The sequence below is a fragment of the Martes martes genome (genome assembly GCF_963455335.1).
Source record: "Martes martes genome assembly, chromosome: 13".
NCBI lineage: Eukaryota > Metazoa > Chordata > Mammalia > Carnivora > Mustelidae > Martes > Martes martes.
Window position 1 is genome coordinate 57,437,973 of NC_137901.1, and position 12,449 is coordinate 57,450,421.

Here is a 12,449-nt window from a genome sequence, read left to right on the forward strand (position 1 = left end):
GAATCCATTGCATGCTACTGGGATGGGAGGGTCCACACAGGGTGAAGGTGGGCAGACCACCAGCTCCTTTGTCCTACAAGCATCGTCCTGCCTGTGGACGCCTGGAAACTCAGCAAGGCCCAGGGGACTGATCTGTGAGTGTTCTGTAGCTTCGTGTCAAACAGGAAAGAAAACGGGCATGAAAGCCAAGCACTGTCTTTACCGGGCTGGAGGGAACTGTCCTTCCCCGTGTCTCATGTGGCCTGTCCTGTAGTTTCTGGTGGCAGGGCTCCAGCCAATGGGCAGAATCAGGGAGTGCACTCCCGACCTGGGGGTTCTCTGTCGCCCTAGCATCCTCTTGGCAACAAAACTCCCGACCCCCATCAAGGCTACCAGAGATATTCCATCCTATGAAACGGGGGTCGGCGGTCCTGTCAGTGGAAGCTCTTCCTGGCAAGTAATTCCACCTGTGACAGAGAGACAGGTGTCCCCAAGGAATGAATTCCTCTCTCTGATGCTGCTCGTCAAGGCGGGTTAGTGCAGGGGTAGAGTACCATGTTCCACACTAGAAAAGGTCTGGCTGAAATTCTTAATTCATCAGTCCCAGTAGGGGTGTTACTGCTCAGCTCCAACCGATCCTGGTGGGCTCCCAGACGGCGGGGGCGACAAAGACAGGGGACTCACTCCTGGAAACACACTGAGCTCACTCAGAAAAAAAGTCAGGCGTTTGACTAGGAAGTGATGCTCACTGAGGCACTTGGGGTAGAGCCACGCCTACGCCTTTCAGCTCAGCCTGCGGCCGATGCTGGGATGAGCTGTGGGTCCCTTGGTCCCAGTTGGGCACATGGAACTGCTGGTTCACCCAGACCTGAGTTCCCAGATCTCCAGTGTGGGCTCTTCCTCTGTCCTGTGGGAGCGTATGTCACATCTCTACCCTCATTGATTTGGGCACACAGTGACCTGAAAACTGCCCTCACAGCTTATGTAAAAGCAAATGTGGATTTAGGGATTGGTGTGTCTTATAACGTGTGAAACTTCTGCAGGAAACCCCGGCGATCAGTCTGTGCCTCACACAGGGGTTTCGTCTGAGAATGCTGGTTGCTTGGGCAGTAGCAAGCTCCAAGTACGCACATTTCAAAACCACTGAATGATTCTTTCCCAGGGAGACACATTTCCTAGTCTTCAGTGAATACCGCACCCCTAGCTCTTTCTAGCAGGGAGACCACACTGTGCTGAAATCCACTCTTGCCCTGGGCTCGAGCCCAGCTCTGTCCATTACCGGCTCTGTTTCTCAAGCAGGTCTCAGCCTCTGTTTTCGCATCTGTGATATGGGAAGAAAAATACTGTCCTAGCTGCCTCCTGTGATTATATGTGGATGATTCCCAGAGCCGGGGAACTGTTGGCTGAGAAAGTAGCATGAACAGTGCTAAGTGCTGTGGGAAAGTAAAGTCTGACTAATAATAAGGAGGGGAAAGGTGTCCCGCCACTGAAGCCTGCCAGGTGGGAAGGGGTGTCACAGCTCCCCTAGTTCTGGAACCAGTTTCCTCTGCCCACTGTAGCCCGCTCTCATCTTCCCCTGGCTGCTTCCTGATCTGCACAGGCATGGCTCCGGCTGAACACAGCAGCCCCATTCTCCAGGATAACAGTGTTAGGCTAACTGCCGCTTCCTTCCCATATGTTCATCACTCAAGGCGTGTTACACGTCGCCTTGTTTAGCAAAACGCTGATAAGCTGTTGTTTAACACTGGGGCGTTGATAAGTTTCCCCGTTGCCTGCCATATACGCACATGGCATCGCATACCTTCAGAAACCATTGACTTGGGAGAGAGAAACGTAGTTCATTCACTCAGACTGAGTGTTATGGGAAAACAAGCCTCCCTGAGAAGTAGATCAGCAGAGCTAGCCAGTGCCATGTGGTGACTTGGGATCACTGCGCAGTATAGCTCAGAAGGGAATGTCAGATCTTCAGTCAAATTCCCCACTTCCGTGCATGAGAAAATGGAGGTCTGAAAGTGAGGCAGCTTGCCAGGAAGCCCCTGGGGGATTGGTGGGAGAACTGGGTCGAATGGTCCCTTTAGGTCTGCTTCAGCCCTCTTCCCACCCTGCTGTGAGGAGCATGGCTCAGAAGAGCTCCGTCCGCTCTAGATCACTCAGGTGACCGGCAGCACACCGGCTTTCTTGCCATGCTGTGTCGCCTCCTTTAAACATCTTCAGTTTCCTTTAATTTTACAGAGTTTGTTGAGAAAGTTAAAAAGCTCATGGTAAAAGGCAAGTCCCAGAGAGCATCATTTCCTAGAAGGGGGCTAGTATCCATTGGGACTGAAACATCCTTGTTCTGACTTTTTTATCCCTTAAGGCATTTCACACGGAAGACTCAATTATGTATGCAAACACTTTCTATTTTAAAATATTTTTTAAAAGATAAGAGGTATTCTAGGACCACTTGGATAGCTCTGTAGTTTTTCCTTTTATGATAGAAGCCCAACATAGACCCCTTGGAGGTCTTAGAGGAGCTTCTCAGTTCCTGGGGTGGGTGTCCCCTGCTTAGTTTGGTCTTCCAGTATTACATGGGGGGTTAAAGTTCTGCTAGAGGCAGAACTCGTAAAAGCCTTTTAATGAAAACGTCTCCAGATCCGTTGCCCAAAACTTTCTAATGAAGCTACCATGAAAATGGTGCATGGAGCTCCCATCCGTTGAGCAGGGCAGCCCGACCTAGAAGTAGCTCCCGGTGGAGCCTCGCGCACACAGCCCGACACCCCAGAGCACCCCGTTTAACTGCAGAAAAGAACACTTACATCCAGAATGGGCCCAAGACTGAAGCCGATGTACCTTGAGTAGTGTTCTTCCTTCCTCTTACCTTGCCCTTGAAATTACTAATTGTCTGTGCAAGCTGATTCCTACTCCACAAGTGTGAATTTCCTTTAGCTCTGCCCGGAGTTCCTGGGAGTGGGGAGCTGAAAGGATGCTTAGTATCAACAGCTTCAAAGAGGAAAAAAACTTTCTGTAGTTGAGCTGAAGTTTTAACAAAGGATCAGTTTCTCAGGTTCCATTTGTGAAATGCCTTCTCTGAAATCTGTGTAGATTTTCATTTTTGGGGTAAGAGGAGAGAAGGCGTATTCTTATTTTGGACGATTTGGGTGTTTGGGCTGGGTTCAACCCCTGCTCGCAGTACTAGCACCAGTAAGAGCAAGAACACCAAGAAGGAGAAAAGGAAAAACCACCTTCGAGCAGGGTAGCGTTGCAGGAGGTGACGTATCTGTGCCGCAGAAGGCCTGCCGCTTGGGACACACACTCATCTTCGGGAGGGAAGGGAGTATCCACACCCAGCACTCTTAAGGAATAGGCAGAACAAGCTGAAGTCAGAATGCACTAGAGCCCACTAACCCATTAATGTAAGCTCACCAAAATTAGCTCAGGGGAAAAAAAAAACCAGACTTCAGAAGGACAGATATTTCTGGTGCCTATTCATCTGAGTAGATGTTAGCTAGATGCTCCTGCCATGCACCAGATTTCTTCCCTGACTTTGCTCCCCGCAGCTCCTGACAAATCTGCTGAGAGATTCCGACTTGTTAAGAGAGAGCAGTGTGTAGAATACGCAGCTTGGAATGTGCGGGGCGCCTTAAAAATAGTTCTGAATGAGATGTGGCCAAGCATGGGCCCTGGTCACATTTCAGATATAAATGATACCGAGCCCATACCCAGAGGATTGAATTTCTAGATCAGAAATCTCAAAGAGCTCTCTTCCCGAGCTCCTCCTTTGATCCCTTAATCAACGACATACATGAAGCATTTGGGACCCCTCATGCCCCAGCTGTGAAATACCAGCCGTGGTAAAATGATGTGGGGTTTTATGCCAAGTATGTGTACATGGGCGTTGACCTCCTCTACGGCTTTTGGAAGAAGCAGTAACAAAACTGGCCAGAACAAAATGGAACTCACCAGAAAATGAAGTCCTGGGAATAGAGGTAGAACAGAGTCCTGTTATTTAAGGAGCATTGCTAATAGCGACTATAATGAAAAGCACTCCTGTTTCTGCTTAGAGATAATGCAGGCGACTTCTTAAGTGTGGAAAGTGATCTATAAACCACTTTCTCTGAAGAGGTCCAGACATTCCCATGGTAAAGTGGTGTGGGACTCAGCCACCTGGGGAAAGCATGGGCGGTGGCATTCAGGACATTGCCAGGGAAGGTGGTTGTGATGACATCAAGCTCGCTACGTCTCCACAGCCTTGGGATCAAGTAAGGATGGTATTTGTTGCAATAGACTGCCTTACGTAGAGAGCGGTCAAGGCGAATTTGATGTACAATCAGAATCTTAGGTAAGTGGGCCAAGGATGGCTTTTAGAATCAACCCTTTGGGAATTTGGTAATGAAGGGAAGTATTTATTTTCTAGAGGACATCTATGTGTGATGTGAACACTTGGTCCTAATTTATGTGGTCGGATGCAATTGTGTGACAGTGGAATAATTCTGGACGGAAACTTGGACTGTAGCATGTTCGTATTTTGTTTTTTGTAACACTGGAGTGACGGCATCCCAGCTAGGAACACTGAACTTGCCTGAGGGGTTTTAAGATTCCATCAGCAAAAATGGACAGTAAAATAAAACTTGTAGCAGATGGGGAAGTTTTTGTTGTTGACCCGTGACAGGGAGCCACTGTAGGTAAACCAGATGCTCCCGATGAACAACTTCTTAGGACTTCAGGGGTCCTTTTCATCTTCAAGGTGACCCTTCAAAGATGTGGTTCCAATAGAGGGATACATTTTTAAATCAGTGCTTAGGTATGAGACTCATATATTTGTTTAAAATAGAAAACAGTTTATCTACACTATTCATTCAAGATTTAAACCAATCTAACTCGTTTGGTTTCATGTATAGAAACTAAATTAACACGTCTTTGGTTTTCTTGAAAGATAGGCTTAATGAGGATGCCTTTTATTTCTTTTTTTAAATTATTTTTATTTATTTATTTGACAGAGACACAGCGAGAGAGGGCACACAAGCAGGGGGAGTGGGAGAGGGAGAAGCAGGCTTCCCATGGAGCAGAGAGCCCGATGTGGGGCTTGATTCCAAGACCCTGGGACCATGACCTGAGCCGAAGGCAGACACGTAACGAATGAGCCACCCAGGCACCCCTGGGATGCCCTTTTCAACATCTCTGCATATGGAGGATTCTTGGGCTGGTAGGAGATGTATCCAAATATGGAGGGTTTTTATATCTTAAATGTACAGAATAATGAGTAGCTAAAAAAAGTAAAGCTGGGAAGAAAGTAGTCTGAGGCACCTAAAGACACTTCTGTGCAAAGTGGGACGCCCCAGGAGGGCAGGGATTTGGGGCAGCTTTATGTACTCATAAATCCTCAGTATAGTGCCAAGTACTATAGGTGCTCAAAAAATACTTATTGAATAAAGTGCTGCATAATAGAAGATGTCTTTTTAAATAGGTAGCTGAATTCTCCCCAAAATTTAGGAAAATCTTCAGGGGTTGGAATTGGTTTGAGAAGGGAACATCAGAGCAGCAGTGTCTATGGCTTTTAGGAGCAGGTTAGGGGGAGAGTTGCCAGAATTGGGAACCCAGCGCCTTGGGCTTTAATAGCTGCATAGGCACAGGACATAGGGCCTTGGGCCCAACACAGGTGGAGAGATCAATGACCCAGGGCCTCCAGGGGCTGCACATTGTGTAAGTCTCAGCTGGAGAGACATCTGCCTACTGGTAGAGGGAAGCCTGTCTACCAGCATGAAGTCTCCCCCGACATAACCATACCCGACAGCCTCACCAGGATGTCTCCTTCCCTTGAACTGATGTCACCTGGTGGCCTAGGAGTCCCCAAGGGAAGGAGAATTGGTGTTCTGTCACTGGCTTCTGGGAACACAAACCCGTCCTGGAGGCCCATCCTCAACCCAGGTTACATACAAGATCATGGCTAATCCCTGCTGAAGATGAGCTCACAGTGCAAAACCGCAAACACACAAGCCAAAACACGCGCCTGGAGCAAGAGCCAGCTGATGGCCAACAGCAGGGTTCTACTCCCAGACACACCTTCAGATTTTCTAGAACATCAGAGACGACAAAGTAGGTGTGTTCACAACTATGAAAGGCAGGCAAACAGGAGAAAAGATTAAGTCATTACTGTAAAAGACTATACATACTAAAAAACAATAAGGTAGTTCTCTTAAAAATGAGAAACTAGTCATTGGCGTAAGTTTAATGTGGGGAGAAATGCCTCTTTTCAGCGAGAACTGGAAGCCCAGCCTAGTAAATATAAAAGTCTATAGTAATCATCTCTAGTAACAAGCAACTCCAAGAGGCATGATGGTCCTCAGTAGTTCCTGATTTCTTGAAAGTAGGATGAACTTAAATATCTAGCTTCCAGAAATGTTACCCAAAAGTTGGCAAATCCCCAGCGTCTCTGATTTTCTGTCATCATCCTTCTTTCCTGTAAACTCTTAATCATCCCTTGTGCTAAAGGAGATCTGCACTTCCCTCCATTCCCTCTGCATTTCCTATTCTTGGGGCATGATATTCGGTCCCAACAACCCAGGTCACATCCATTTAGGATGAGCGAACAGTATCCTCTGTGAGAAAGGACAGATTAGCTCATCAGAATGAACCAGTAGGTTCTATTTTTATTGCAACAATCCACTCTAGTTCCCGGATTTATGAACCCCTGTCTTCAAGCAGCATAAACCACGTGGGTAAAATGTCATGCTTTGATTTTAGTAATGCCTGAGAATTTTAAATATAACCGTTTCCATTTCTTAAAAAATACACTTTACTTAAAACATAATAGCCCCTACTTCTCGATCATTGCCATTTGGACATAAAAGGCACAAAAGACAGGGTTTTACCAAGAGGTAGAGTTTACCAGTAAAGGGCATGAAAAAGGATTCCTTTAGCTATTTTTAACCCAAAATGTAATAAGCAGATCTTTGTGCAGTTCCTCTTAGGCAATGTGTGCAACTCAAAAGATGTTTCTGGTCCCCAAAGGCACCCCACCCCACTTATCCTGGGTGCCCAGAGGAAACAAAGGCACTCTTGACAGGGCAGGAAAATCTCTGCTAGGAAAGCCTCGGAGCAAATGAATGCTGCAACCTGGAATGAACTCAGGCAGTGAATCTTAAAAACCAACTTGTGTGAGCTGGTCATTGCCACCCCTGGCTCGGCCTGGGTGGCGGGGACTGTGGTGGCCCACGTTCGGGCGACAGGCACCGCTAAGCACCTGTCTCCCAGGTGGGAGCTGAGGACGGCTGGGGTTGCCCGTCACAGACAACCCCAGGGCCCCGAGTTGCCGCTGAACTCACTCCATTGCTACAGCGCCCGCCCATGCTGTGTCACTCCGTGTGTGTCCCTGGCTTGTGCAGATGTCTGTCCTGCGTCTTCCCATCAGGCAGAGTTCTTGATTCCACTAAACCCCTTCCTTTATCCCACCGATCAGCTCAGGGGCCCCCCTGTTTTACCTGAACAGAGTGTATCGCTAGAGGAGCTGCAGGGTCAGCTTACGCGGGCGACCAGACTGCATCAAGAGGAGACAGAGAAATTTACAAACAAGATTCGGAAGGTAAATATGTAACACAATTTCAGCACAACCGGGGCTCTGAGCGCGGAGCCCCCTGGAGACAGGTGACAGGATGTATTCGAAAGAGGGTTGTCTGTCACGCGCAGGCTCCTGGACTCCTGGATCCAGTTGAGCTGTGCTGAGGACATCTCATGGAGACAGCTGTCCATCTTCCTCCTCTAAAACATGCTTTTCACTATTTATGTTGTGGTCTCAGGAAGTTCTTCCTAACATCTGACCTATGTAGCCGTAGCCAGCAAAGGAGAATCAAAGAGGGCCTTAACACACCTGGACAGGAAAGGGTGTCCATAACTTCCGTAATCATGCAGATTTGTAAGCTTTCCCAATGTTAGGTAAATTTTCTGAGAGAAATACCAACGACTCACCCTCAACAGTTGTCTTCAGAAAACTGCCGTTGATTGAGCTGCGGCCTTATTAACTCTTCTCGTTTATCTTAGAATTACCTGTTACTGGCTAATTATCCATGATATGTTAAATCCTTTCCCAGGGTTGCTAGGAGAAGGGAGTCACAGACAGAGCACTCATTTCCTAAATAATTTAACTTTTTTTTTTTTCCTGCACCAAAAGTTTATCCCTGGAAGTGAGTTTATCCCTGGAGATGCTAAGAGCAAAATAGCAGGGTCCCAGGTATGTGTAGTGCTTGGGTTCAAAACAAAGGAATGTATTGAAGACAAGACTTGCCCCCCTCCCCGCTCATCCTGCTCTTGTGCCCACCGGGAAGAGAACCCACGGCGGGACTCTGGGGGCTGCTGAGATGGGGAATTAAATCACCACTATTTTTGTGTCCTCCAGCTTGAAGGGCAATAAAGATCTGGTGTTGTGACAGTGACCACACCAGTCTCTGTGCACAGCCGGGGTCTTCCCAGAGCTGCCCCTCCCTCTTCACTGGCATTAACACATAGGATGGTGTCGACCACAGGCAGCTGTAGTCACAGCCCCATGGGTTTCGGAGCACTAATCGAGTACTTTAGGAAAATAAGACAAAACAAAACTCAAAGCCTTGGTGTTTGGCCGAGAGGGAGTGTTAAATTGGGAGAGGACAGCTGATAACTACAAGGCTGGCATTAGAACCCTTTCCCCACCCTATCCCCCCCCCTCCCCCAGTATGTGGAACAGAAAGCTTTCATTTAGCTACTATTGATATTATTTTTGGGCCCTTATCTGTGCAATAAGATTCTATTCACACCCCTTTGCTTAGTCATTACCGACATAATCATTGTTTATTGCTTGGAAGAGCGCCTGTACCCATGTTGAAAAGCAGGAACTGAGCATAGAAATGGAAAACACTTCTTTTTCAGCAATGCTTTATTTCCCTGAGAGTTACTCATAGCCAATGAGAATGTGGAATCCTAAGTGTGGAAGGAGGTTCTCAGCGTACTTTCCTGTTTGCTCCCCACCATCTGTGGCAGAGGACCTTGCCTCCAGGACAATCCCTGCTCCCCCACCCACCCACCTCGCTCTCCCGCTCTCTGTGGGCCTTTCCATCAGCTTGCTTTCTCCTGTCTTCTGAGGGTGGTGCACACCGGAAGGCTTAGGAAACCAAGGAGAAGGGTTTCCACTTAACCTCCCCCCGCCTTCCAGTTGCAGTGTGCCTTTTGCAAGCCCACAAACAGAGGGCAAAGGGAATGGGCATGGAAGTCCGCTGTAAGCCGTCCATCTGAGAAACGATTTTCCTGAAGTTTAGAGACCTCCAAAAACACCACGAGAGACTTGACAATGAGAACTGACGATAACACCTTGGTTTGAAATAGCGTTTGCTTCCGAATCAGAAAACCCTTGAGGTTTCCTAAATCGTACACCTCTCAAGGAGTTTTCTGGACTTCGGGGGCGTCTGTGTTTCCCGTCCCAGGTGCAACTTGATCAAAACTTGGTTTGGTTTTGTGGCACATTGGAAGAGCTGCCGTCACACTCGTGTCTCTCTTTGCATTCAAGATGGAGGAGGAGCACCTCTATGCCTTAAGGTGGAAAGAACTAGAAATGCACAGCCTGGCTTTGCAAAACACCCTCCATGAGCGAACCTGGAGCGATGAGAGGAACCTGATGCAGCAGGAGCTCCGGTCCTTGAAGCAGAACATTTTCCTGTTCTACGTCAAACTCCGGTGGCTGCTGAAGCATTGGCGGCAAGGGAAGCAGATGGAGGAGGAAGGCGAGGATTTCACTGAGGTACCCTCCCCCGCAGTCCCCACCGGAGAGTTCATTTTATTTGTGTCCGTTTTGTTCTTGACCCCCAGGCACTGCTGTCCCCTACACCCCTACACACAAAGTCACATTCTGTTACTTAGGATGATTTTATCAAGCCCAGTCCAGGCACGGGAAATGCAACATGTTGTCCAGTTCTGTATTAGACCAAGAATTCTGTGCTGTCCCTTGGCCTCGTTGTCAGAGCCCTTGTCTCGAGCTCCGCTGTGCGGCGAAGCTGTGTGGCCATTTCTTCCCCTTGCTGACCCTTGAAGTCGTGCGCATTGTCACCCTGAGGTCCTGTGTGTCTCTTGAGAAGCCTTGCTGGTTTGTCAGACTGAGTTCTGAATCTTTCTGTCTCCTTTCTGTTTCGGTTTTTGGTCCTAAATGCTAGAGCCCGTTCAGCCCATGCAGTTTGATAAGGGTCTCTGCTCTGCTCTAGATGGGTCTGAGTTTTGCCACCTCTGACATTTGTATACGTGCTCCCCCTTCTGCCTGCACTCCCAGATGCATCACAGAAATAGCACAGAGTCATTTGCTTTCTGGTTGATTCTGATTATTCGGTCCCTGTGGCCTCTAGCCCTGCGGGCTCCTTCGGGCCTTGCCTTCTGGCCACTGCCACGGGGTGTGCACTGGGCAGCCACACCCCTGGCTCCTTTGTCTGCTGCTTCAGGGCTTGGTGAATATTGGTTTCCTCTTAGCCCCCAAAGACTTTTCATCTGCTTTTCACTGTGTGTAATTTTAAGTCATCCTAGGAAGGGGCAGATAACATTGTTTCTTTCTTCGGGGAGGACAGTCTTCCCAAATTAATTCAGCCTGCTTCCAGATAACCTTGACATTGAAAACCACCTTTGAGCAAAGCCTAGAAGTGGTTGTAAAGTTTACTGCTAATCAGTGCTTTGGAGTTCTCCTCCTCCAGCTTATAACACTGTACCTGTAATCAATAATGATTTATAAATAATAAAATTTTTCATTATCAAAGTAAGTTACAATCAAATTTCCAATCTTTTCTGACCGATTGGGTACCCACAGTGTGCTGTTTACGTGAAAAAGGTGGCCAGTGAGTGAAATGGGCTAACTGAGCATGTTCAGGCAAGGGCTGAGAAGTCAAGACATGATAACCCATAAAGGGGAGAATTACCCTCAAGCAATAAACCAGGCTGCAAGCAAAGGGGTCGGGTAGAGCTGTGACTGTTGTCTCCTGCTGTTTGCAGAGCGAGCATCCAGAGACCCTCCCCAGGCTCGGTGAGCTTGGAGTTCAGGGGGAGCCCAAGGGGGACAGCCCAGACCGAGATGACAATGGTCCAGGCTGCGGCTTTTCGATGGGAGAGCATTCTGCACACCCTGCAGTGCAAATTGGTGACCACGGATCGAGGCTGCAGCCTGCACACGGGGCACAGCTTCACAGGCAGGTGGGTGTCAAGGTTCCAGCTCCTCATTTGTCCACACCCGGGAGAATAGACTCCTAGCCTACGTCTGGGTCATCTTACTTTATGTGCTGTGTTCGAGGGAGCGGAAAACTCTGAGCACCTGTGGTGGCCTGTCACTGTGCTTGTGCTAGAAATCATGTCGTTAAGGCTTTATTTCAGCATCAGCCCATTGGTCCATTTGCCTTACACATGTCAATAAGGGGCATGGTAGGATCCGATCAATTGGAAGGGCTGGCAAACGTATCTGAGAAGGAATTACAGAATGGTGTGTAGAAGGATCTGTGGCTTTAGAAAGACTGACCATTCTTCCACGAAAGAGACATTACCGGGGGCAGCGCCCTCCTCGGGGCCAGAGAAAGAAGGTACAGGGCTATTTTTGTTGATGTTTGGCTGAATGGGCATCGGCGGCCTCACGAATTTGGCAACCTCATGCATAAGGAGGAAAGAAATATATATATATATTTTAAATCCCAAACATGTATAAAGTGTTTCAGGTTCTTTTTGGGCCACTTGAAAAAAAAATTTGATGACACTTAGAAAAACTGAAAAGCATATATGGAGATGGGATTTCAGTGCATAATATGAAATCATTATGAATGTTGCCAAATGTCACATTTATTAATTATTAAGCAGATAGCCCCTGCTTAATCAGCCAAAAGATTCTATTGATGCCGCCCAGATTTTTTGCGCTTCTCTACAAAACAGCAGCTGTGTCGGCTTTGGAGTGCTGAGAGACCCTGGGACGTACCCAGTGTTAAAGCTTTCTTCCTCGCAGCCTTCCTGGTCTGAGTCTTTTCCGATCCTGTGTTGCTTCTTTGAGGGTTCTGCAGGGCAGAGCCAAAAGCCCCAAGCCCTAGACCCTTGGCTCTGGCAGGGAGGGGCAGGACCGGGTGGGCCCGAAGTGCACAGTGACCCGGGGTGGGGCTGTGTGGCTCCCTGACCGCAGACATTTCTGGGCACGCCCTGTGTACCGGACCCCACAGCTGCGGCTCCTCCCTCCGAGCCTCAGAGGGTCAAGTGGGAGAGGGCTGTCATCAGAACTCTGGCTCAGATCCAAATGAGAAAAATCGTCATGTCTGAGCACAGGCCTCGGAGATGTGTGTCTTTCCCCAACCCCACTCCCCGTCGCCCCGGTCTGCTTTCTCTTCTTAGACAAATCAGATTTTCACAACTAAAGAGCTGTTTTCTTTGCACGCCCATCCGCCCTTCGTTTCCCCTGAATAATATGACTCAAGAAAGAGGTTGCACTTTCAAATGAATGTTTAATTACACTTATTAGGAAGTTT

At 48.2% G+C, this 12,449-nt stretch overlaps 1 protein-coding gene across 4 annotated transcripts in view; it reads left to right on the top strand.

The window, feature by feature from the left end:
• Positions 1 to 12,449, top strand: part of MTCL1 (microtubule crosslinking factor 1) — a gene marked incomplete at both ends in the record, with an annotated part of 123,184 nt that overhangs the window by 80,336 nt on the left and 30,399 nt on the right. For 2 of the 4 annotated variants that reach the window (XM_080821564.1, XM_080821566.1), the window contains 3 exons: positions 7,415 to 7,537; positions 9,488 to 9,718; positions 10,948 to 11,145. In XM_080821564.1, the coding sequence (XP_080677690.1) occupies positions 7,415 to 7,537; positions 9,488 to 9,718; positions 10,948 to 11,145 (552 nt within the window). The remainder of the gene's footprint in view (positions 1 to 7,414; positions 7,538 to 9,487; positions 9,719 to 10,947; positions 11,146 to 12,449) is intronic. The other 2 variants (XM_080821565.1, XM_080821567.1) reach the window with 1 other exon arrangement.